The 26,604-nt window shown below is 44.9% G+C and overlaps 1 protein-coding gene across 4 annotated transcripts; it reads left to right on the forward strand.

The window, feature by feature from the left end:
- The first annotated feature begins 18,192 nt into the window (after window positions 1-18,192).
- LOC109781048 (uncharacterized) lies at window positions 18,193-26,088 on the forward strand. Of its 4 annotated transcripts, XM_073510933.1 has the most exons (14): window positions 18,193-18,794; window positions 18,918-18,997; window positions 19,658-19,752; window positions 20,037-20,188; window positions 21,390-21,541; window positions 22,237-22,355; window positions 22,458-22,625; window positions 22,847-22,917; window positions 23,668-23,739; window positions 23,887-24,024; window positions 24,862-25,017; window positions 25,109-25,161; window positions 25,253-25,425; window positions 25,750-26,088. In XM_073510933.1, the coding sequence occupies exons 1-14, from the start codon at window positions 18,683-18,685 to the stop codon at window positions 25,817-25,819; spliced, it is 1,611 nt and encodes a 536-aa protein (XP_073367034.1). In that variant the 5' UTR covers window positions 18,193-18,682; the 3' UTR covers window positions 25,820-26,088. The 4 variants fall into 4 exon arrangements, with proteins under 4 accessions (XP_073367034.1, XP_073367033.1, XP_073367036.1 ...); XM_073510932.1 differs by having other exon boundaries at window positions 18,416-18,794; window positions 22,237-22,625; XM_073510935.1 differs by lacking the exon at window positions 18,918-18,997 and having other exon boundaries at window positions 18,500-18,761; window positions 22,237-22,625.
- The last annotated feature ends 516 nt before the right edge of the window (window positions 26,089-26,604 follow it).

Consider the following 26,604-nt stretch of genomic DNA (forward strand, 5'->3'; position numbering starts at 1 on the left):
TCTCCATTGGGACGTCGTCGTCCTGCGGCTGCCTGCCGGCCAGCCGGTCGGCAGCAATGGCTGCCATCTCCTTGTGGTCCGTCGTCCGCCCGTCCCGAAGAGCGCTGGAGCGCGAGGAAGCCATGGTGGGCAGTAGTGGTGTGGACAGGAGAAAGGGAACGGATGCGGATGACTGCGGCTATGGCCGGCGCAGCAGTTTATATAGCAGTGGTTGGCGGGCGGAGGGACAGACGTGTGGCGCCGGAGTAGCCGCCTCGGCAACCGCGTATCATTAATGTGGGCGGCAGATGGACGGACGGACGGCACTTGTGTCGTTTGAAGGCGGAGCAATCGCCTGCACCGGGAAGCGGGGCGGGCGGCGCTGACTGTTTCGGGCGGAAAGCACGCGCGGGCGAGGAGATGACTTTACTTGGAGAGGATGACAATGGGGACCCACCAGGTCCATAGCCTCACGTACGCAAGTGCCTCCTTATTATATTTATATATATAACTATAATTTATTTTGCTTCCTCCTGGTTTCCTGACATCATGGTCCCACACCATTGTCAACCTATGTAGTAGTCAATAAACGAGAGAATTGCACAAGAAGCGGCCGACAGCTGGGACCAAGCAGCTCGAGCAGTATTTGTGTTTTTGAGGTGTGAGCACTGCAGAGTTTTCCGATGTTTAGCCCAGGTATTAATTTTTCTCCTCTGAACAACAACGAAAACATCGCTGCGGGTATTAATTGGGCGGGCTGTGGCCCATCTAGCCCAGGCCGGATATCCAGCCCAGATATTAATTTTTTTCAAGCTGAAAATGGCTAGCCCAGCTATACTTTTTTTAGGAATACCCAGGCAAGGTCAAGTTGTTATTCTCTGCCCCGCTGGGCTGCAAATCTTTCCTAGGAGGGATCTATTAGGCTTAACAAGAAAATGGGCTTTAAGAAATAATAAATGGGATGTAATTATAAAAACTGGGCAGTAACTATAAAAAAATGCACCAAACACGTGATTACTTTATAAAATATTATTTTTGGATATTGAAAATTTTAATTTCATTAATTGTTGCGAGCGCAATGTTTCGTTGGATTTTACGTAATATAAATTTATATTGAAATTGTATTTAATCTGACTAGAAATTTCGGGATAAAAATATTTCGGATCCCATCAAAATGTGGGAAATTTTATTGAATTCTGTTTTGAACGGTTGGTTGAAATGGGTTGTACTTTTAACAAACTGTAAATGGGCTGTAGTAAATTCCATTAGAATTCAAAAATGGGCTACACATTCTTACAAATCTCAAATGGGCTATAAGTTCTCTGCCACACACTTCTGGCCTTACTAAGTTGACGCGTCCCCTAAAAAAACAGAGTTGACACGTATGCAAGGCTTTGTCAACTTATAGTCAACACACGGTTCTAGCAGCAGTGGCCGTTGGATGTCCATCCAATGGATGCCGTGCTTCTTCTTCAATCTCGGATATTCTAGCTTCACCCGCCCAAAAAATGATTCCTCCCCCTGACATCTGGGGCGCACCGTTTCGGAAGCTGACCTGTGGGCCTACTAAGTTGATCTGCATGCATTCAAAAAAAGTTGACGTACCAAGGGCTTTGTCAACTTAGTCAATATAAATGATTCTAGCTGCAGTGACCGTACGATGTCCATCCAACGGCCGTCGTGCTTCTTCAACCTCTGGTCTTCTTGCTCCAGCCGCCCAAAGCAGCGCCGGTCGTGCCGCCTGCTCCTGCCTCCCGTGGCCGGCTGTGCTGCCGCGGAGGCCTCACCGCCCCCTACTACTCCCACCGCTGGCCAGGCCATCCCTCCACTCACCCACACCCCCTATTATTCTGCGGCGACGGCAGCCTCACACCGCACCCGAACCAGTGAACGCTCGTACTCCTCTCCGCGTGGGCATCCACTGCCGCGTCTTGCCCGGCTCCACGTCATCCCCTTCCTAGGCCTCGCTGTCGTCCACCGCCGTGGTGCTCTCGGCGCGGCATGGTCAATGTGGTCAACGACCGACTTCCATCGGAAGAGTACTATACGTGGAGAGGCTGACAGCTGGGTCCACGGCAGCCGCAAGGAAGTGCCTCCTTATTACGCGGAAAATAATTATTCCTCCACCTGACAGTGGGGACCCACCGAACGGGCCACCAGTATTTTGTGAAAAAAATCGTTTCCCCCTGACTGTTGGGACCCACCCGACGGGCCACCGTATTTCGCAAAAAAAACGTTCCCCCCGCTGTCAGCTCGGACCCACCGGAAGTGCCTCCTTATTACGCACAAAAAAATGAATACTCCCCCGGCTAGCTGGGACCCACCTTGGTGGGAGGCTGACTTGTGGGCCTACTAAGTTGACGGGGACGAAGGGCTTTGTCAACTTAGTCAATATGAATGATTCTAGCTCCAGTGACCGTACGATGTCCATCCAACGGCCGTAGTGCTTCTTCAACCTCTGGTCTTCTTGCTCCAGCCGCCCAAAGCAGCGCCGGTCGTGCCGCATGCTCCTGCCTCCCGTGGCCGGCTGTGCTGCCGCGGAGGCCTCACCGCCCCCTACTATTCCCACCGCTCGCCAGGCCCTGCGGCGATGGCAGCCTCACACCGCAGCCGAACCAGTGAACCCTCGTACTCCTCTTCGCGCGGGCTTCCACTGTCGCGTCTTCCCCGGCTCCGCGTCGTCCCCTTCCTAGGCCTCGCCGTCGTCCACCACCGTGGTGCTCTCCGCGCGGCGTGGTCAACGTGATCAAGGAACGACTTCCATCGGAAGAGTACTGTACGTGGAGAGGCTGACAGCTGGGTCCACGGCCACAGCCTAGTTTTTTTGTGATTTGCCAAGTAAGTCGCTTTGTCAGGCCTGTTGGGCTGCAAATCTTTCAAGACGAGGAGAGCTTTCATTCGGCTGGCCGAGACAATGGCCCATCAGTAATGAGAAATGGGCTGTACATTTTTAAAACACATCAAACCGGCAATTAGTTTCAAATATCTTTTTTTCGTTTCAAGATTTTAAATTACATTAATTTTTATGCGTGGAGAATTTGTTGGATTTTATATTGATATACATTTATTTTTAAAATCAGTTTGAATGTGAGTCGAAATTTCGGGATTAAAAACAGTTCGGACCGCACCGAAATATGCAAAATTTCGTATAATTTTTTAACCGTGGCCACAATATGGGCTGTAATGCTAACAAAAAGAATATGGGCTCCAAAAAAAATCTTAAGAATTAGCAAATGGGTTGTAAATTATTAGAAATAATGGCAGATGGGCTGTATGCTGTTTTCCACAGATTTGAGGCTTTCCTAAAAAAAGGTTGACACACAAGCACTGACTGTTGGATGTCCATCCAACGGCCGTCGTGCTTCTTCAATCTCTGCTCTTCCTGCTCCAGCCGCTCAAACAAGCGCCGACGGGACTGCCTGCTCCCTCCTCTCCGCGGCCGGCTATGCTGCCGCGCAGGCCTCACCGCCCCACCGTACTCCCATCGCTGGCCTAGCCATCCCTCTACTCACCCACACCTGCTGTTATTCTCCGGCGACGGCAGACGAACCAGTAAACCCTCGTACAGTCGTACTCCCCTTCGCGTGGGAAACAACTGACGAGTCTTCCCTGCCTCCGTGTCGTCCCCTTCCTAGGCCTCGCCGTCGTCCACCGCCATGGTGCTCTCGACGCGGCGTGGTCAATGTGGTTAACGACCGACTTCCATCGGAAGAGTACTGTGCGTGGAGACGCTGACAGCTGGGTCCACGGCCGCAGCAAGGAAGTGCCTCCTTATTACGCGCAAAATAATTATTCCTCCACCTGACAGCGGGGACCCATCGGACGGGCCACCGTATTTCGCGAAAAAAAAACATTTCCCCCTGACTGTTGGGACCCACCAGCTACACCTTCGCACGCAAGGAAGTGCGTCTGGGCAAAAAACAAAACGATTCGCCCCCCTGACTGCTGGGACCCACCAGCTACATCTTCGCACGCAAGGAAGTGCCTGACAGTCGGGACCCACCTGGTCAAAGTTGTACGTAGCGTTGTCATTCTGGTCGCGAACGTGTACGTACATATATACTGGTGGATGTAGAGGCGCGCACGTGTCGTAGTAGAGGCGCGCACGTAGCATGTACACGTACGTACAGCGGCCAGGGTGCAAGAAAGAAAATACGGCCACGTATGTGTACATACGGGCGGGGTCTCAAACGCCTACTCGCGCATACGTACGGAGAGGGCTCGTTGACATGGCTGGGTCGGAACGGAGAAACAGCGTCGTCGTCGTGTTCATGGGGAGGCAACGGAATGCGTCGTGTTCATGGGGAGGCAACGGAATGCGTTGTGTTCATCGGGAGGCAACGGAACGCGTGGGAGCCAACCGGCTGGATCGGAACGGAATGTGTGGTCGTGTTCATCGAGAGGGCTTGGACGGAACAGGCGATGGAAACGAGGCCTGGCGTACCGCACAACGGAGGAAACGGCCTTGTGTTCGACCGGCCACGTTCGAAACGGGATCCTGTTCATCGGGAGGGGTCTGGCGTACCGCAAAACGGACGAAACGGACCTCCTACGGTCGAAACGGGGGTCCTGTTGATCGGGAGGGGTGTGGCGTACCGCAAAACGGACGAAACAGACCTCCTACGGTCGAAACGGGGGTCTAGTTGATCGGGAGGGGTGTGGCGTACCGCAAAACGGACGAAACGGACCTCCTACAGTCGAAACGGGGGTCCTGTTCATCGGGAGGGGTGTGGCGTACCGCAAAACGAGACTCCATGGGATACTGTTCATCTCTACCGTCGACCTCCTCCAGCCTCCATGGGCTCCTATTCATCCAGCCTCCACCGCGCGCTACTCCACCGGCTACTGTTCAACCACCCCTCCACGGGCACCCCTCCACCGTCTACTGTTCATCCAGCCCTCCACACCACGGGCTCCTGTTCAACCACCCCTCCACGGGAACCCCTCCACCGTCTACTGTTCATCCAGCCCTCCACACCACGGGGTCCTATTCAACCACCCCTCCACCGTCTACTGTTTATCCAGCCCTCCACCACACCACGGGGTCCTGTTCATCCAGAGGCAACGCCACCACTCACTGTTCATCCAACCCCCCCCCCCCCGCAACGCTCACTGTTCATCACAGAGGCAGCATCGATCGGCTTCAGTTAGCAGCAGTAGCGAAGGAATCGCTCGATCCGGTTCAGTTAACAGCCATCGATCGATCGCTCGGGTTCAGTAACGCGTAGCCTGCAGTGCAATTGCTCGGGTTCAGTTAGAGCCCAATGCCTCGCTCAGGTTCAGTTAGAGCCAACGCCTCGCACACACGCGCCTACGTGTACGAGAGAAATGCGCATCGCTCGGCCCCCAACCTCCCACCGTAACAAGGAACTCCCCGAAATTTTCCTCGCCCTCGCTTCTACCACGGTTTTTTCCGTCATGGACGGCCCAAAGAATGTCATGCAGCTGCGTCTCCGGCCCGCCTAGGATGAAAAGCCCATTTTCTGTCATGATTTTTTGTCATAGAAGTAGGAGCCCACCACATCTATGATGATACCGGGTTTTGTCACAATTATCGTCATAGAAGTGTCATATGTATGACAGAAAAAAAATTCATTCGGCCCAAAATGTCACGGATGTGTCTTTTTTTTGTAGTGCACGAGGGTGGAGGGCGCGCCGGGGGGTAGGCGTGCCCCCTGCCTCATGCCTTCCTCGTTGATTGCTTTACGTAGACTCCAAGTCCTTTGGATCACGTTTGTTCCGAAAATCACGTTCCCGAAGGTTTCATTCCGTTTGGACTCCGTTTGATATCCTTTTCCTTTGAAACACTGAAATAGGCAAAAAAACAGCAATTTGGGCTGGGCCTCCGGTTAATAGGTTAGTCCCAAAAATAATATAAAAATGTATAATAAAGCCCATTTAACATCCAAAACAGAATATAATATAGCATGGAACAATCAAAAATTATAGATACGTTGGAGACGTATCAAAGTTTTATTCCGTTTGGTATTCCTTTTCTGCGAAACTCTAAAACAAGGGAAAAAATAGAAACTAGCACTAGGCTCTAGGTTAATAGGTTAGTCCCAAAAATCATATAAAATAGCATATTAATGCATATAAAATATCCAAAACAGATAATATAATAGCATGGAACAATCAAAAAATTATAGATACGTTGGAGACATATCAGGCCCCGGCTCCCCCTTCAGTGGAGGAAGGGATGGACGACTCCGGGGGCCTTTGGGGCTTCAGAACAGTCCTCGGGGAGGGCTCAATTGACCGGGCTCCCCCTATTTGTTCACTAGAAGGGATTGCCCCTCCTGGTCTTCAGCGACCGAGGTGTTAATCTCGGCCATGATGTCATCACCTTCACCCCCCATGTCCGGGCCGGGATGGGTCTTTCGAGACAACACCTCTTCGGTCTCCCCGATGACTGGAGGGGGCATTGAGCATGATAGGGTTCCACTTTCTGCTAGCTCGGCTGGCGGGGAGTCTCCCTCCGAGGCACGATTGGCGGGGAGATCGCGTGGCAGGCCGCAATATGAAAGACATGCGTATTATTAAGTAATGAGCCTTGAGGCACAAGCCCGGCGAGTCTTCGGATTCGTACCTTTGGGCAGGAGGCTTGACCATAGGGTTACTTTTGGGAACCTCTTCGGAAGCCTCGGACTCCTCGGTAGGTCGGAGCTATCATCGGACAGGACCACCTTGGCCCTACATTGCTTCTTTGGGGCAGGAGGAGGTTGGTCCTCCTCGACGTCATCTGACGCCGCCCTCTTTCTTGTTTGGGAGGAGCCGCTCTCCTCCACTTCCTCCTCCTGCTCCCACTCATGAGCGAAGGGGGCTTGGGTTTCCCTGGATTTGGTATCTGGAGGCCTCCTTGGGCGGAGGCCTTCTCGGGCCTTCCTATTCTCGACCTTCTTCTTCTCTTTCTTCTCCGGCGCCTTATACGGCGCCACGACCAGCAACTCCTCCATCAGGGCCGTCCTGGGGTCCTCAGGCAGCGGGGCCGGACTATCGATCAACACGGCTTTATCTAGCCAGCTCTGTGAGTGCGGGGAAGAAAGAGTCAAGTTCCTTGTTAAAACATGAATATACAAACGTGAAGAATAAAACTTCGTTACCTTCTGAGGAGGGTGTGCGGCGTCGAGGCCGATGTCCTCCTCCTTGGCCGGCCACTCCTTTTGGGGCTTGAATAGCACCTTCTATAGCTTGTTGTGGGTGGTGCCATAGAAGTGAAGCACGGTGGCAGGGTCTTCGGGCTTGTAGGACCACATTGGGGTAACCCGGAGTTGGAAAGGTAGGAGGCGGCGGCAGAGCATCACCTGGACCTCATTGGTCAGCTTGGCGTTCGCCTTTATCATCCTAGAGACACATTTCTGCAGCGACTAGCTACCTCTTGAGCACTGCGTTGGTTTTCCCTTGAAGAGGAAAGGGTGATGCAGCAAAGTAGCGTAAGTAGTTCCCTCAGCTTTTGAGAACCAAGGTATCAATCCAGTAGGAGGCTACGCGCGAGTCCCTCGCACCTACACAAACAAATAAATCCTCACAACCAACGCGATAAGGGGTTGTCAATCCCTACACGGTCACTTACGAGAGTGAGATCTGATAGATATGATAGGATAATATTTTTGGTATTTTTATGATAAAGATGCAAAGTAAAATAAAAGCAAAGTAAAAAGCAACAGAAATAACTAAGTGTTGAAAGATTAATATGATGGAAAATAGACCCGGGGGCCATAGGTTTCACTAGTGGCTTCTCTCAAGAGCATAAGTATTTTACGGTGGGTGAACAAATTACTGTTGAGCAATTGACAGAATTGAGCATAGTTATGAGAATATCTAGGTATGATCATGTATATAGGCATCACGTCCGAGACAAGTAGACCGACTCCTGCCTGCATCTACTACTATTACTCCACACATCGACCGCTATCCAGCATGCATCTAGAGTATTAAGTTCATAAGAACAGAGTAACGCTTTAAGAAAGATGACATGATGTAGAGGGATAAATTCATGCAATATGATAAAAACCCTATCTTGTTATCCTCGACGGCAACAATACAATACGTGCCTTGCTGCCCCTACTGTCACTGGGAAAGGACACCGCAAGATTGAACCCAAAGCTAAGCACTTCTCCCATTGCAAGAAAGATCAATCTAGTAGGCCAAACCAAACTGATAATTCGAAGAGACTTGCAAAGATAACCAATCATACATAAAAGAATTCAGAAGATTCAAATATTGTTCATAGATAAACTTGATCATAAACCCACAATTCATCGGTCTCAACAAACACACCGCAAAAGAAGATTACATCAAATAGATCTCCACGAGAGAGGGGGGAACATTGTATTTAGATCCAAAAAGAGAGAAGAAGCCATCTAGCTAATAACTATGGACCCGAAGGTCTGAGGTAAACTACTCACACATCATCGGAGAGGCTATGGTGTTGATGTAGAAGCCCTCCGTGATCGATGCCCCCTCCGGCGGAGCTCCGGAACAGGCCCCAAGATGGGATCTCGTGGGTACAGAAGGTTGCGGCAGTGGAATTAGGTTTTTGGCTCCGTACCTGATCGTTTGGGGGTACATAGGTATATATAGGAGGAAGGAGTACGTCGGTGGAGCAACGTGGGGCCCACGAGGGTGGAGGGCGCGCCTGGGGGGGGTAGGCACGCCCCCTACCTCGTGGCTTCCTGGAAGCTTCCTTGACTTAGGGTCCAAGTCTCCTGGATCATGTTCGTTCTGAAAATCACGTTCCCGAAGATTTCATTCCGTTTGGACTCCGTTTGATATTCTTTTTCTGTGAAACTCTGAAATAGGCAAAAAAACAGCAATTCTGGGCTGGGCCGCCGGTTAATAGGTTAGTCCCAAAAATAATATAAAAGTGAATAATAAAGCCCAATAATGTCCAAAACAGAAGATAATATAGCATGGAGCAATCAAAAATTATAGATACGGTGGAGACGTATCAAGCATCCCCAAGCTTAATTCCTGCTCGTCCTCGAGTAGGTAAATGATAAAAACAGAATTTTTGATGTGGAATGCTACTTGGCATAATTTCAATGTAATTCTTCTTAATTGTGGTTTGAATATCCAGATCCGAAAGATTCAAGACAAAAGTTTAATATTGACATAAAATAATAGGGATAATTAGATTTATGCCCCTAGTTGTGTCCCACTCATCTGTTTTACCCCTAATTCCCAAAAGTCACTGGTTCTGTCCAAGTCACTTTGCTCCTATTATGCTTTTGCCCTTTGACCGTTTGACCATCAATTTGAAAACTTCATAACTAATTCATACTAAATCAGAAAAATGCAAATAAGATACCGAAATGTTCAGAAAAACATCACCTATATGTCAGTGTCATTTGCATTCATGAAAAAAGTGTTGGAAAGTGCCCATCCGAGTTTTAGCTCTTATGCTACCACCATGAATAGTAAAATCTAAAAAAGTTCAAAAAATTGAAAAAAAATTGGTGGCAAAGAATGACAAATGTTTTAAGTGCCTGCCAAGTTTCATCAGGGAATAACATTCGTGGGTGCCATGGCAAAAAAACAATCAGCACTCCAAAATAGATTATTTTTTTGCCACGACTTCCACGAATGTCGTTCCCTAATGAAACTTGGCAAGCACTTAGAACATTTGTTGTTCTTCGCCACCATTTTTTTTTGAATTTTTTTGAGTTCACTATTCATGGTGGTATCAAAAGAGCTAAAACTCGGATGTGCACTTTCCAACACTTTTTTCATGAATGCAAATAACACTGACATATAGGTGATGTTTTTCTGAACATTTTGGTATCTTATTTGCATTTTTCTGATTCAGTATGAATTAGTTATGAAGTTTTCAAACTGACGGTCGAACGGTCAAAGGGCAAAAGCATAAGAGGAGCAAAGTGACTCGGACAGAACCGGTGACTTTTGGGAATTAGGGGTAAAACAGACGAGTGGGACACAACTAGGGGCATAAATCTAATTATCCCAAAATAATAATACTTCAAGCATACTAACTAAGCAATTATGTCTTCTCAAAATAACATGGCCAAAGAAAGTTATCCCTACAAAATCATATAGTCTGGCTATGCTCTATCTTCACCACGCAAAATATTTAAATCATGCACAACCCCGATGACAAGCCAAGCAATTGTTTCATACTTTACGTTCTCAAACTTTTTCAATCTTCACGCAATACATGAGCGTGAGCCATGGACATAGCACTATATGTGGAATAGAATGGTGGTTGTGGAGAAGACAAAAAGGAGAAGATAGTCTCACATCAACTAGGCGTATCAACGGGCTATGGAGATGCCCATCAATAGATATCAATGTGAGTGAGTAGGGATTGCCATGCAACGGATGCACTAGAGCTATAAGTATATGAAAGCTCAACAAAAGAAACTAAGTGGGTGTGCATCCAACTCGCTTGCTCACGAAGACCTAGGGCATTTTGAGGAAGCCCATCATTGGAATATACAAGCCAAGTTCTATAATGAAAAATTCCCACTAGTATATGAAAGTGATATCATAGGAGACTCTCTATCATGAAGATCATGGTGCAACTTTGAAGCACAAGTGTGGTAAAAGGATAGTAGCATTGTCCCTTCTCTCTTTTTCTCTCATAATAATTTTTTTATTTGGGCCTTTTCTTCATTTTTATGGCCTCTTTTTTTCGTCCGGAGTCTCATCCCGACTTGTGGGGGAATCATAGTCCCCATCATCCTTTCCTCACTTGGGACAATGCTCTAAAAATGATGATCATCACACTTTTATTTACTTACAACTTCAGCAATTACAACTCAATACTTAGAACAAAATATGACTCTATGTGAATGCCTCCGGCGGTGTACCAGGATATGCAATGAATCAAGAGTGACATGTATGAAAGAATTATGAACGGTGGCTTTGCCACAAATACAATGTCAACTACATGATCATGCGAAGCAATATGACAATGATGGAGCGTGTCATAATAATCGGACCGGTGGTAAGTTGCATGGCAATATATCTCGGAATGGCCATGGAAATGCCATAATAGGTAGGTATGGTGGCTGTTTTGAGGAAGGTTTATGGTGGGTGTATGATACCGGCGAAAAGTGTGCGGTATTAGAGAGGCTAGCAATGGTGGAAGGAAGAAAGTGCGTATAATCCATGGACTCAACATTAGTCATAAAGAACTCATATGCTTATTGCAAAAATCTACAAGTTTATCAAAGCAAAGTATTACGCGCATGCTCCTAGGGGGATAGATTGGTAGGAAAAGATCATCGCTCATCCCCGACCGCCACTCATAAGGAAGACAATCAATAAATAAATTATGCTCTGACTTCATCACATAACGGTTCAGCATACGTGCATGCTACGGGAATCACAAACTTTAACACAAGTATCTCTCAAATTCACAACTACTTAACTAGCATGACTCTAATATCACCATCTTTATATCTCAAAACAATTATCAAGCATCAAACTTCTCATAGTATTCAACACACTCATAAGAAAGTTTTTTTTACTAATCTTGAATACCAAGCATATTAGGATTATTTAAGCAAATTACCATGCTATTTACGACTCTCAAAATAATCTAAGTGAAGCATGAGAGATCAATAGTTTCTATAAAACAAATCCACCACCGTGCTCTAAAAGATATAAGTGAAGTACTAGAGCAAAAACTATATCACTCAAAAGATATAAGTGAAGCACATAGAGTATTCTAATAATTTCCGAATCATGTGTGTCTCTCTCAAAAGGTGTGTACAGAAAGGATGATTGTGGTAAACTAAAAAGCAAAGACTCAAATCATACAAGACGCTCCAAGCAAAACACATATCATGTGGTGAATAAAAATATAGCTCCAAGTAAAGTTACCGATGGAAGTGGACGAAAGAGGGGATGCCTTCTGGGGCATCCCCAAGCTTTGGCTTTTTGGTGACCTTGGATTATCTTGGGGGTGCCATGGGCATCCCCAAGCTTAGGCTCTTGCCACTCCTTGTTCCATAATCCATCAAATCTTTCACCCAAAACTTGAAAACTTCACAACACAAAACTCAGCAGAAAATCTCGTGAGCTCCGTTAGCGAAAGAAAACAAAAGACCACTTCAAGGTACTGTAATGAACTCATTCTTTATTTATATTGGTGTTAAACCTACTGTATTCCAACTTCTCTTTGGTTTATAAACTCTTTTACTAGCCATAGATTCATCAAAATAAGCAAACAACACACGAAAAACAGAATCTGTCAAAAACGGAACAGTCTGTAGTAATCTGTAACTAACACAAACTTCTGGAACTCCAAAAAAAACAGCCAAAATAGGACGACCTAGACAATTTGTTTATTGATCAGCAGCAACTGGAATCAATATTTTTATCACGTTCTGGTGATTTTTAACAATTATTTTCGTGAACAGAAAGTTTCTGGAAATTACAGCAAGATCAAATAACTATCATCCAAGAAGATCCTATAGGTTTAACTTGGCACAAACACTAACTAAAACATAAAAACACATCTAACCAGACGCTAGAACAAATATTTATTCCTAAACAGAAGCAAAAAGCAAAAAAATAAAAATAAAATTGGGTTGCCTCCCAACAAGCGCTATCGTTTAACGCCCCTAGCTAGGCATAAAAGCAAGGATAGACTAGGTATTGCCATCTTTGGTAGGCAATTCTTCAATGAGACATCTATCATCCTTAGGAATTTCTTAATTTTTAGTAATTATCAAACTTTTAGGCACAAGATCGAAAAATTCATTAGTAACAATTGGTTCCTTAATGATAGCAAAAAGATTGGGATGAATACTTATAGACTTGAGATCCGCAGTTTCCTTATTAGAGGATTCACCCTTGTTTTTAGGAACATACATAAGCTTAGCAATTTTAGTTGGAGGACTAGGAGTATTCTTTACGGAAGAAAAAGCGGTTCCCAAGTTGGTAATGATACCCTCAAGTTTATCGATTCTAGTGGAATCTTGATTTATTCTCTCATTAACTATGGGTTCCTTCTCCTTAATATTTTTCAAAGTGACTCCTACCTTAGATCCATATTGGGTAATTTGGTTGTGGATCTTTTTATCCAGATTTTCAATTAACTCTACGGTAGCAACTTTATTTTCAATAATTTCAAGTCTTTGCATTACATGCTCCAAAGTTAACATAGTTCCATTAACCAAAAGAGGTGGTGAGCCAAATAAATCTATCACAGCATTATAAGAGTCAAAAGTATGGCTACCCAAGAAATTCCCTCCGGTAATGGTATCAAGAATATATCTATACCAAGGATTAGCGCCTACATAAAAATTGCGGAGAAGAACAGAAGTAGATTGCTTCTTGGCAGATCTATTTTGAGCATTGCAAATTCTATACCAAGCGTCTTTTAGATTTTTTCCCTCCCTTTGTTTAAAATTTAGAACTTCATTCTCGGGAGACAACGGAGAAGATAGAGGACTAGCCATAACGACAAGCAAACGAAAAAGAGGCAAACAAAAAAGAGAGGGCGAATAAAATAGCAAGGGTGAAGTGGGGGAGAGGAAAACGAGAGGCAAATGGCAAATAATGTAATGCGGGAGATAAGGGTTTGTGATGGGTACTTGGTATGTTGACTTTTGCGTAGACCTCCCCGGCAACGGCGCCAGAAATCCTTCTTGCTACCTCTTGAGCACCGCATTGGTTTTCCCTTAAAGAGGAAAGGGTGATGCAGCAAAGTAGCGTAAGTATTTCCCTCAGTTTTTGAGAACCAAGGTATCAATCCAGTGGCTACGCGCGAGTCCCTCGCACCTACACAAACAAATACATCCTTGCAACCAACGCGATAAGGGGTTGTCAATCCCTACACGGTCACTTACGAGAGTGAGATCTGATAGATATGATAGGATAATATTTTTGGTATTTTTATGATAAAGATGCAAAGTAGAATAAAAGCAAAGTAAAAAGCAATGGAAATAACTAAGTGTTGAAAGATTAATATGATGGAAAATAGACCCGGGGGCCATAGGTTTCACTAGTGGCTTCTCTCAAGAGCATAAGTATTTTACGGTGGGTGAACAAATTACTGTTGAGCAATTGACAGAATTGAGCATAGTTATGAGAATATCTAGGTATGATTATGTATATAGGCATCATGTTCGAGACAAGTAGACCGACTCTTGCCTGCATCTACTACTATTACTCCACACATCGACCGCTATCCAGCATGCATCTAGAGTATTAAGTTCATAAGAACAGAGTAACGCTTTAAGAAAGATGACATGATGTAGAGGGATAAATTCATGCAATATGATAAAAAAACCCATCTTGTTATCCTCGATGGCAACAATACAATACGTGCCTTGCTGCCCCTACTGTCACTGGGAAAGGACACCGCAAGATTGAACCCAAAGCTAAGCACTTCTCCCATTGCAAGAAAGATCAATCTAGTAGGCTAAACCAAACTGATAATTCGAAGAGACTTGCAAAGATAACCAATCATACATAAAAGAATTCAGAAGATTCAAATATTGTTCATAGATAAACTTGATCATAAACCCACAATTCATCAGTCTCAACAAACACACCGCAAAAGAAGATTACATCGAATAGATCTCCACGAGAGAGGGGGAGAACATTGTATTGAGATCCAAAAAGAGAGAAGAAGCCATCTAGTTAATAACTATGGACCCGAAGGTCTGAGGTAAACTACTCACACATCATCGGAGAGGCTATGGTGTTGATGTAGAAGCCCTCCGTGATCGATGCCCCCTCCGGCGGAGCTCCGGAACAGGCCCCAAGATGGGATCTCGTGGGTACAGAAGGTTGCAGCGGTGGAATTAGGTTTTTGGCTCCGTATCTGATCGTTTGGGGGTACGTAGGTATATATAGGAGGAAGGAGTACGTCGGTGGAGCAACGTGGGGCCCACGAGGGTGGAGGGCGCGCCTGGGGAGGGGGGGTAGGCGCGCCCCCTACCTCGTGGCTTCCTGGAAGCTTCCTTGACTTAGGGTCCAAGTCTCCTGGATCATGTTCGTTCTGAAAATCACGTTCCTGAAGGTTTCATTCCGTTTGGACTCCATTTGATATTCTTTTTCTGCGAAACTCTAAAATAGGCAAAAAACAGCAATTCTGGGCTGGGCTTCCGGTTAATAGGTTAGTCCCAAAAATAATATAAAAGTGAATAATAAAGCGCAATAATGTCCAAAACAGAAGATAATATAGCATGGAGCAATCAAAAATTATAGATACGTTGGAGACGTATCACGACTCCACCTCCGTGGACGACCCCCACTCGAGGCCCTTCTTGGCCCACGAGGTTAGCCTCGTGGGAGGTCCAGATCTGAATTCGGGGGCCGCTGCCCAGCCTGCGCCGTGTGGCTCGGTGATATAGAACCACTCTTTTTGCCAGACCTTGACGGTTTCTATGAAGATACCCTCCGGCCACTCGACACGGGCAAGCTTGCTGATCATCGTCCTTCCCCCCCCCCCCCCCCCCCCACAGTCTGCCTGCTGGTCGTCGACTATCTTTGACTTGAAGTTGAAGACCTTAGCCACAAGCCGAAGTGTGGCTGGACCCGTAGAAAGGCCTCGCAGATGACGATGAAGGTAGAAATATGCAGAAAGGAGTTCGGGGCGACATCGTGAAAATCTAGCCCGTAGAAGAACATCAACCCCCTGACGAAGGGGTGAAGCGGGAAGCCAGCCCCCGGATGAAGTGGGGGACGAACACCACCCTCTCACCCGACTAGGGCGTGGGGACGACTTGACCCTTCTCTGAAGCCCGGTGAGTGACGTTGGCCGGGAGGTAGCCGACGCGCTTTAGATCCTTGATGTCGTCGTTGGTGACGCTGGAGGCCTCCCACTTGCCTTTCAAACCAGAGCCGGCCATGGCCTGATTGAGGAAGTGGCTGGGAAGGGATTCTTGAGGGAAGATGGATCGGGGCGCTGGAGCTTAGTAGATGGAAAGCAATGTCAAGAGAGCAAGAGGAAGGCGTGCAGAGGAAGCGGTGGCCGTTTTCCTTTTGTAAGCTGCCATAAAACCAAGAGCCCCTTTTCTGTGCCGCGTGCCTCGCCGCTTCCCGATATAATTGCGCTGTTATGCGCGAGTGGGATAACCGAAATCATTGATCATTCCCTTAAAAAATGGGGCACTATCTTCACATTAACGAGACGTGCCAATAGAGCAGCCGCCTCGAACTGCAAATCGAGTTTTTACAATGGTTCAGTATCTGTGACTGGCTGCGACCTTTCGCCAAAAGTTGCCAGGCAAGGGCACTATTCACACTTGATCGGTTGGCCTTCGAGGCTAAGTAATATTTACAATCCGGAGAAAGCACGACCAGACTTGGATGGGCCACCTTTTAAAAAGTTCGGCTAAGGATAGGCCGTGGGCTGGCCATAGCGCCATGAAGAAAGGAACTGGTCCACGAAGCCAAGGATTTCCGTTCATACTTCGGCTTCGAAGACTAGTTCGGGGGCTACCGAGGGAGTCCGGGACTAAGGGGTCCTCGGCCGCCGACCTCTTCCTATGGGCCGGTAGGAGGGCCACTATGCGACTACTATTGAAAGGCCGAGCTATAAGACAACTCCATGTTCGGATGGGAAACCTTCAAAGCCTTGGTGTGTACTCCAAGTCAAGATCGAAGAATCAAACATGTTATTTCCTTTGTTGTAACCGACCGTGTGTAACCCTAATACCCCTGGTGTCTATATAAACCAGAGGGTTTAGTCCGTAGAGGCCAGAAGAAGAACCATCATCCTACTTCCCTAGGGTTTAGTTCATCTGATCTCGTGGTAGATCGACTCTGTAACCATTATATACACTTCAATATAATCAAGCAAGACGTAGGGTTTTACCTCTTCGAGAGGGCCCGAACCTGGGTAAACATCATCTCCTTCATCTCTTGTTCCCCATTGATCCAAGATCCACAGCTTGGGACCCCCTACCCGAGATTCGCCGATTTTGACACCGACATCTAGGGCCTCCCAGCTGCCAATAGAGTGAGGAGGCAGGTTGTTAAGCCAATGCCTAGCCGGCCCCTTTAGTTTGAGCGGCAAATATTTGATGGCATGGAGATCATCTCCATTAGCCATGTGTATATGTAGGAGGAAGTCCTCGATCCATACTGCTGGATCGGTAGTGCCATCATATGATTCGATGTTGATGGGCTTGAATCCTTCGGGGAATTGATGTTCCATCACCCTGTCTGTAAAGCAGATCGGGTGGGCTGGACCTTGGACTCGGGTGGTGTCCCGTCGGTGGTCGGGTGAGAGCCGTGTATAGGCTTGATCTCGGGCGCGACCGTTCCTGTCCATCCAGGCACCGTAGCCGTCAAGACCAGCGGGCGCACGTCCTCTTGATCCATAGATGGATCGAGGGGGTGCCCTGTTTTCCTCGATGCGACGTTGAACGTCGTGAGGGTCAAGGTAATCCACGGGGTCCTTGCCATAACAGCGTGGAGGTGGCCGGTCGTTGAGTTTTCCCACATTGGCCTGTCCCGCCCCCTAGGGGGTCGGTCATGGTCCTCGGTGAGCTCCTCGTCGAACTCCGACAGGAGACGTCTCCGTGAATATGATTTCGGCGCACTACGGCGCCGGATTTGAAAACTAGTATTTCCAAGTCGGGATGGCGTGACGACGAAGGCATCCTTTTGGCGAGCTTGTGTCCTCGGGCTCTGGCATCGGTGCGGAGCATGGGAGGTTGTTAAGGAGCGGGTACTGATGGTTATCTACGTTGGCGGCGGCTGGAAGACGGTGGGTTCGTGGTTGAAGCTTGGTGGGTTAGGTTTTCTCCTCCGATGTCGTCGCGCTGGGTGCCAGATCTGAAGTTCGATGCCGTGTCGGGGGTTTGCCCGGGCGGATTCTTTCAATGATGATTTCTTCGCTTTTGATGAGCTACTTTGGTGGTTCGAAAAGCCATATCAGCGAGGAAGCCGCGTCGAGCTCAGGTAAAGAGGTGTTTTGTCCCCCCTTTTCTTCGACTGATGTGGTGGTGGCGGAGGCGGGTGACGAATGTTGACATCGAGCTTATGGGATTCATCGGTCTTGATTTTATTTTTCTGGATGAGAGTCGTTTAGGTGATAGTGTTCTGTTGTCTTTCTGGTTTGTCAAGTCGATGTCTACATGACTTGTACTTTACTCGCTGGTTTATGAATGAGACACGCATTATACTAAAAAAAAGGCTTTTGAGCTGAAGACGAGACAAGTCTAGGCCACTCATTTAGAGGCGCACGATGGAGATCCAAAGGGCATGAGCAAGGAGGATGCCACCGCGAAAGAAAACGTTTCAGCAGGAGCCCTGCACTCCCTCGACCTAACCCTCCCGCCGCCGCCAGGGCCGGCTCCACCCCGCCGCCGGCCGGCGCTCTCCTCCACCGCGAGACCCGGCACTTCCAGGGCCATTCCCCCCAGTTCCCTTCCAGGACACACCTCGACGCAGCATCCTCACCAGCATCCCCACCCCGACGGCCAGCTCCACCCCGCTGCCGGCCGGTGGTCACCTCGACGGATCCCGCCTCAACCTCTGAGCCCCCTCTCCGACGCCATAAACCCTAGGCCGAACTGGGCTGCTTCCAGCCGGCCAGCAGCCTCCCCAGCTGGGCTGCCTCGCTGGGAGAAGCTACTTCGGTGCCGAACGTTTCTGAAATCGCCACTTGGAGTTAGAAGCTGCGTTTGGAAGCTGAATTTGAGGATTTTCAGAAGCTTGGAGAGCCCTAGGCAGCACCCCTCGCCGCCGCTGGACTCTTCGCCCCCGCGCCGCTATGATGGCTATGGCGCTGCTCGCCAGCGCCGCGGGGACTGCCGGAGCCGTGGCGTCCCCTCAGCCTGACTCCGACGCAGGTGCTGTGATGGCTGTATTCAAGTACAACTTCGGTGCGCCCCTCTCGCCTCCCTTTCCCGCCCACCTCCGATGGAGGGTTACTTCTGTCTGGGTGCTTGGTTTTGGGGATCTAAATCTAAAGCTCAGTGCTCGTGTGTGTGTGTGTGTGTGTGTAGCGGCGCAGTTCCTTTCGAGGATCATCCCCTTCTTGTACAACGGCTGGTTCGTGCGCCAGCTCAGCGCCGACGACTGCGCGGTGCCGATCTCCCCTGCTCCCTCTTTTCTTCCTCCTCAGTTCAGTGCAGCGAGCAATCGATTTGTTTGATTTCATTCCTTGATGTGGAGCTAGCTAGTTCCATGATGACATTTGGTGCTTTGGAGTTGAAATGCAGCGTCAAGCTTAGTTAGCATCAGTGGTGCCCATTCCATGTGGATTCTAGTCTTTATTGTGGTTAAGTATGATAGTGTCCGCAGTTCATGCCTGCAGTTTTGAATCCTGGCCATTACATACATGGTTGGGACTGAAACTCTGGGTCTGTCATAAAGTGGATGCCTGGGATGGGATCTGTCTGAAGTGAAGTTCTGATTCTAGTTGCAGCGTGTGTTTGTTTCTTTGTGAAAATTCGTGATTACTGACGGCATCCCAACCTTGTTCTTTGAGCTACTGAAGCGAAATGATGCATCTGGTCGATCGCATACTGTAATAATCATAGTGGTCGTTTTCAGTTATTTGAGTCGTTCATGTATGTGCATTGTAATGGCTCCCTTGCTATTGTTTGGTTTCTTTACTAGCTAGGAGTTGCGGGATCTTTTCATTTTGGTGAACATTATATTGAATTTCATGCTATTTTTTAAGACGGATCCAGATGTTTCTTGTTGTTAATATTTTCTAATATGTTTGTCATTTATCTGGCAGGCATATGCATTGCAGCTTCCACTTTTCATCAATTGTGTCTTATTTTTAAGCCGAGAGGGGTTTCGGCGTGCTTGCTTGCGTAATAATTCTGGGAGGTATTGCAAAATTTGCAAACTTTTGAGGTTCATCCATGTACTGTGATTAAATGGAAGACACAATTGAAAATAAATTATCTTTTGTACTAATTCTGGGAGGTATTGCAAAATTGCGGAATAATTCCCATATTCTGTGTTTGTTAAACTCTGTTGTTATATTCACATTAAAATCTCTTTCAGTTCTGAACCACGTGATTTTTAGGAAAACTTTCTCTGATCTTGTAATATTTTAACTTGCTGCGTTGGAGTATTTCTCAACTGATGACCTAATACTTATATTACAGTGGTGATGTGTTGAGTGACGAAGAGATACTGAAGGTAGCTTGGATGATCATCCCGTTTGGCTTGTTTGTGACTTTTATTGGCAGTCTATTTGTGTTCAGAATAAAGAAACTGAAGTTATCTGACCCTTATGCAAAAGCTACGTTAATCATCGGTAAGTCTTCCATGAACCCAAATTTACTAGTACTAAGTTATTTGTATATTTATCCCGAGCAAGATAATTGATATTTCATTAAGGATACCTCTCCAAGAATTAATTTGTCAGTTAGTTGATTCAGTTCGATTGAGTACGACAAAATAACAAGCCTCATTAAATTATTAGAGGCACTGCGATATTATATCTTTATAGAAAAAGTTCACTTTTCAACCCTGATTTATTGCAGAAGTTCGCTTTTCAACTGTGAACTATAATACTCCCTCGGTCCCAAAATAAGTGTCTCAACTTTAGTACAACTTTTCACTAAAGTTGTACAAAGTTGAGACACTTATTTTGGGACGGAGGGAGTACCATTTGAATTGCTCCAGTTTCACCTGTTGTGATCTCACAAGTAGTGTCTACCATCTCTCTGCTGTGCCACCAAATTTGACTTCTTGTCTGTTCCCAATATAAAAAATGATCTGAATGGCAGGGTTTCTTCTTGGCATGTTTGTTTGTTATAATGGCAGTGACATGCTGGACACATGCATCATAAATGTCACTCCAAATCACTTGTGAAGCCACCTGAGGGTGAAAAGTGGATTGTTGCAGTAGTTCTAGGTTGTAGCTCAAATGGTTTTGGAGTTCAGGGTTGAGAGTGTTTTTTTTTTCTGTCTTAGATTAAATGCAAATGCTGAACACCGAGCTCTTGATCTATAAAATGGACAAGTATTTCATGCTGTCATGCAGCTAAATGGAGCATCTTTTATAATTGCATTTCATGCTGTCATGCAGCTAAATGGAGCATCTTGTAGAATTGAATGCACCAACCAGTTCTCCCAAAAGCTCAAGCTGATGGGAAAAGGTGGGCTATGCATTTATACTTCAACACCCCCCCCCCCCCCCCCCCCCCCTCATGTGTGGCTCCCTCAAGCCTAAATGTGGACTGAAAGTGGGCTGCAATTTTTATTTTTTAAATTGCGCCAGACAGTTCTTGAGCTCAAGATCTCTTGGCTCTAATACCATGTAGAATTGCATGCACTAACCAGTTCTCCCAATATCCCAAGCTGATGGAAAGGTGGGTTATGCATTTATACTTCAACACATCCCATATAGATATCCTACTATTACTCCTAAACTAGAGTGCCTTCTCATTTCAATGTTTTGTCCACTTCCCTCACATTGAGATCTGATGTTTTTATCTGGTCCAAAATGGCAGGATTTGCGTGTATCTTGGAGCTACTGGCAGAACCTTTGTATATTCTTTCCCAGACGAAGAAATACTACATAATAAGAGTGTATACGGAACCTGCAGCTACTCTGCTACGTTGCCTAACAACTTATATCTTCATAAAAGGACATATTAAAGTGGTAATGCCACATAGCCTTCTACTCCAGTTTATTACCGATCGCATAAAATGCATACGCCCACAATGTTCTCGTTGTTTACACCTCATATTCGGGAATCTACGTTGCACACAATTGCCTTGTAATTATACTTGAAATGGTCACCAATCAATGAATCATTCTGAAAAAATGACCATTTAGTGCAACTACCTCAATCCAATTATCTATTTTGTTTTCAGTGAAACCATCTCATTATCAAAACTAAAACAAAGTTAGTGCAACCATCTACATGGTTATACATCCAACTTTGTGACAAACTAATAATCCATGACGTTCCAATAGCCAGTCCGTACTGTATATTGTATTTTTTTGGTATGTGTACCAAGGATAATATTTGTATATATTAGAAGATTTCAACTACTGTATTTTTGTGGTTGGCTAACAAATACAACTTTCCTAATTATAATAAGATAAAAATATCGGGAACAGTTTCCTTCGTCATTCCTTTGTCCTGTGTTGTACTCATCCATCTTAAGTTTATCTTAAAAAATGATAGAGCTTTGCAGGATACACAGTATAATTTTGCCAAGTGACATATCCAATTGATAATATTCTCTGCTCCACTTCTGTTCACGTACCCATTCATGCTTTCCCATGTAATTTTAATTTGTATTACGTTTGTTGATCAATACAGTACTATAATAGTGATTTTTTTGTAGGAGAAGCTGGTCGTATTTGCTTTGTCTCAGGTTGTCTATGCGGCCTGCATTTTCATTGGATATTGGGCATATTTTCTTTTATTTGCTAATATCAGAACTTTTGATCTCCTTCCATTCAGGTTTCTTCTTTATTTGTGTTTTTACTTGTATATAATTAGGCATGAGTTATCACAAGTAAATTATATTTCCTTGTTGATGCCAAAACACACACACATTGTCAGGTTGTCAACCCTGATGGTCTACGATAAACAGTTATTGCACATGTGCATATTGTTTACAGGCCAGACTATCAGGAAACTGATCCTCCAAGAAGGCGAAAAATTTGTTCTTGTTTGGTTTGATACTCCATTTAACCAGGCTGCATACGGTCTTGTGGATAAATTAGGCAAGTATGTCAAGCACCTTCTGTTTCAAGTGCTTTTCTTTAGATAAATGGCAGTTGGCGAGGTGTGGTTCATCAATGCCTCCCACCTCCTTCTCTCACCTTGCTAGAATATCTCCAACAAAAAATAACAAATTAACTAACTAAAAATATGACAAAGCTATCCAAAATACTGACTTAACCACCTTCTGAAAAATCTCTAATGATCTTGTAATTGTTTGCAGGAAGTCTGGTTGTTCGAATAATTTTCCTGCCATTTGAGGAGAGTTCTTATGCTACATTCACCCAATTAGCATCAGGTTGCTCTTTTGCATGAATATAAAGTTTCATTTTACTATGATAGCTAAGTACAATTGCTTATCATCTGTTTGGCCTGAAAGATTGAATTTCATGCATTTGCATCATTGCGGTCTACTGATCTGGAGAATCCGTCTGTAAGTTTTGCCTATTGAGCATCTCTGTACTTGATTAGTCAAAGGAGGTTAACCTATGTTGTGCTGGTATCTGCTAAACAATATAGTTTTCCTTCCAAATCCATTTGGTTAGCTGAATTGATTATGTTCTTGTGAAGTGACTGCTTTGTGTATTGGCTACTGGTCATTTGATATTTCTGCCCACTTTCTGCATGTTTGTTATTCTCATTGTTCAGTATTTAAATTACTCATGACCTGTCTCACAGGAAGTAAGACTCTTACAAGTATTATGAATTATTATTATTGCTAAGATAAGCATTGCTGCCAATGCACAAAACAAGATTACCTTTTGCGTATTCCTTGCTATCTTAAATTGTAATGTTTAACACAATTCCGGCTTATAACGCTGCTGCTGTCCAGTTGTTAGAATTTAGATATGACCATTCCTATATCTCAAGCTATCTGAAATTATTAGTTTTGGCTTATTTTTAGTTTGGTGCTGCTGTTTAATAACTCGTCCTTACAATTATAGCTGGCCATTAAACTCTTAGCAAAATTACTAAAACAATATGTTGTGTGCATTATCTTTGGATTTATATTTCTCTGAAAGAGCTAATGATGGATCCTTATCCACAGGGCAAACTCCTGAGAATGTATCCAATCTGGAAGGTTCTTTGCTCGGAGCTCTTAAACTTATTACGCTGATAGGTATGCTGTCCAATACTGAATGCTGTAATGCGTATATTAATCTATTTATCTACATGTTTTAGTTGCTGTCAACTTCAACCTCCTAGTTTTCTATGGATATTAGATACGTTAACAGCCCTTGAATATGATCATCCTCTAACAATGCAGGTCTCGTGGTCATTTCTTTTGGTCCAAGTTATTCATACACCCTTCTGAATCTATTATATGGAAGAAGATATAGTGATGGCGAAGCTACAGCTGTCCTCCGTTTCTATTGTGTTTACATAATCTTCTTAGCAATGAATGGTTTGTATTTAGAACTTATATGCAGCAGCTCTGCATATATTCATTCTATAATCTTGCAAAGTAGTTTTTTTAAATAATGTTAAGAATATTTCCTTGATGAATAGTAACTCTGCACTGGTACCTGTCAAATCTAAATTGTGTATTTGATATTAAACTAGTTTTTGCAAACCCGGAAGGCATAACAGTCCCAGTTTCGCCCTTTCTGTTTTTAGATTTTTCTTCAGTTATGATGCATGTAGCACAGTAATATATCCAACTTGATATGTGGAACAGTTATAATTTCTTTCCAGCCATTTAATTAGCAGTTACGTTCGTCCAAGTTATGACTTGGTCTCTCCTTTGAAAGCTATCAGTTGTTCTTTTATATCTCATCCTGCACAACAATATAGCTGAAAAAAAATCTTTATTGAATGAAAACTAACTATACTATGCATTCTCTCGACAAGATTTTGACCTTTTCTGTATTAATATTTTACGGAAAAGCTAAAAATCTGACGTCAAATTTTTAGGCATGGCAAATCTGACGTTTTTCATGGCAATTTATATTGTCACGATGATGGCAAATTTAGTTTGCAAGCACGGCGATTCCTGGCCAAAAAATAAACTGAGACGGATTTACCATGCTCGCCAACTAAACTTGCCATCCTTGACGAACATAATTTGCCATGGTCAAAAATCTGACGTCAGATTTGTAGTAGAGTATATTTTACGAACAAGAAATATGCTACTGGTGGTGCTGATTGTTAGATATACCTTGGCTATTTAGTAGAGTATTTGGTTAAATGTGCATATTAATGAAGTTCCGCATGAATGACTTATGTCCTTCGATATTTTCAGGCACTTCTGAAGCTTTCCTTCATTCTGTTGCCAATGAAAGCCAGCTTAAGCAGTCAAACAATATGTTGCTCCTCTTCTCAGCAATTTATACTGTTCTAAATGTTGCTTTTATTAAATCTGCCGGAGCTGTTGGGTTGATTGCTGCAAATTCTGTCAGTATCCTTCAGTAATGACTATGCTATCCTTGTTTTCTTCAAATCAATCTTTTCCTGGGAGAACTTCCTTTGCGCCTTGACTGTCTGTAAAGATATGCTACTGCGAATCTCATATTCTGCAGTATTCATCAATGAGTATTTTAAGGTAAAGTTTCTTGAATGTTCCACCTTGGGATTTTTTCCTTGTATAAGGATTGCATTTGTAAAAAAAAAAAAACCTGATGACATATTTACAGGGCTCATTCTCCTTCTACCGCTGCTTGCCAGCGGGCTGGGGCGTTCTGCTCATTTCTGGTCTGACCACAGCTTTCTCCGAGAGGATGTTTCTGAATAGAAATAGGTTCAAGCAGACCCTTCCCATTCACATGGTGATAGGCATCATGTGCCTGGGCTTCTCATTGCTTGAGATGTAAGCACTACATCACCACAGAATGATACTTGCTCTGTTCAGATACTCCCTTCGCTCCATACTGTTAGTGGATTGTAGATTTTTTTTAAAAACTTTGTAAGCTTTGACCAAATTACATGTAATTTAACAACATTTAGAATACCAAATCCATACCACTAGATTCATCATGAAATATATTTCCATGTACTGTAGATATAGATACTTTTCTCTATAAACTCTGGTCAAAGTTTATGAAGCTTGACTTTTGAGAAAACCAATGCGCACTATATTATGGAACGTAGGGAGTATTATTAATCATCCTGACATGGCTTGTTTCTCGAGCAGATACCGTGGCGAAAAGCAGTTCTTGGTGAGCATCATCAAATCATTGAAGGGTCACGACATACACACATGAATTTATATATTTGGGGCAAGTGAATTTACCCCAGATATATACTCCCTCCGTTCCAAAATAGATGACTCAACTTTGTACTAACCAAAGTTGAGTCATCTATTTTGGAACGGAGGGAGTAAATGATATTTCCATACAACATGCGTGCTGTAAATTCTTGTATACTGGCTAGAGTACCAAAGAAGGGAGCTGGACCCAGCAGCTGGAGAGGCTTCTGAAAGAACAGATCAAATTGACCGAAATCATAAATCGCCGCTATGCAGTGAATTGAATTGCTGGGACAAGTTATAGAGGCGACATAAAGCATAGATCATCTGGGTAGATAGGTAATATATTCTGTAACTTTTCTACATTGGACTTATTAAGATTAAATTGCAGCATGGTTGCCCTTAATTTACCATGTTGTGCCATTCAGGTTTGGTTAGCTGAGTTCTGATAGAACTTTGCAAAATTCCTTAATTGTTAGATAGCTGGGAATGAATTGTGTGGTAACGATTTTATATCTGACGATTGTGTGGATCACCTACTCCCTATGGTTCCCTCATTTTTCATGCCTACTCCCAACACCCATCTTGAGCAAGGATTGCGTGTCCTGGGTTGTGGGGAACGTATCGAGCCCTAACAATTTTGTCTTTGCCGATGTCGAGGTTCTATTTGTTACACAGGAGAGGCGGTTTTGCGCTCCATGTGGATCGTAATTATGCCTTTTGAACCGGCATCTTGATATGTTAAACAAGCATCTATTTTTTCTGATGACTTTACTTATAATTTGCACTAATGAATGACAT

This window comes from Aegilops tauschii, chromosome 3, assembly GCF_002575655.3.
Source record: "Aegilops tauschii subsp. strangulata cultivar AL8/78 chromosome 3, Aet v6.0, whole genome shotgun sequence".
Classification (NCBI taxonomy): domain Eukaryota; kingdom Viridiplantae; phylum Streptophyta; class Magnoliopsida; order Poales; family Poaceae; genus Aegilops; species Aegilops tauschii.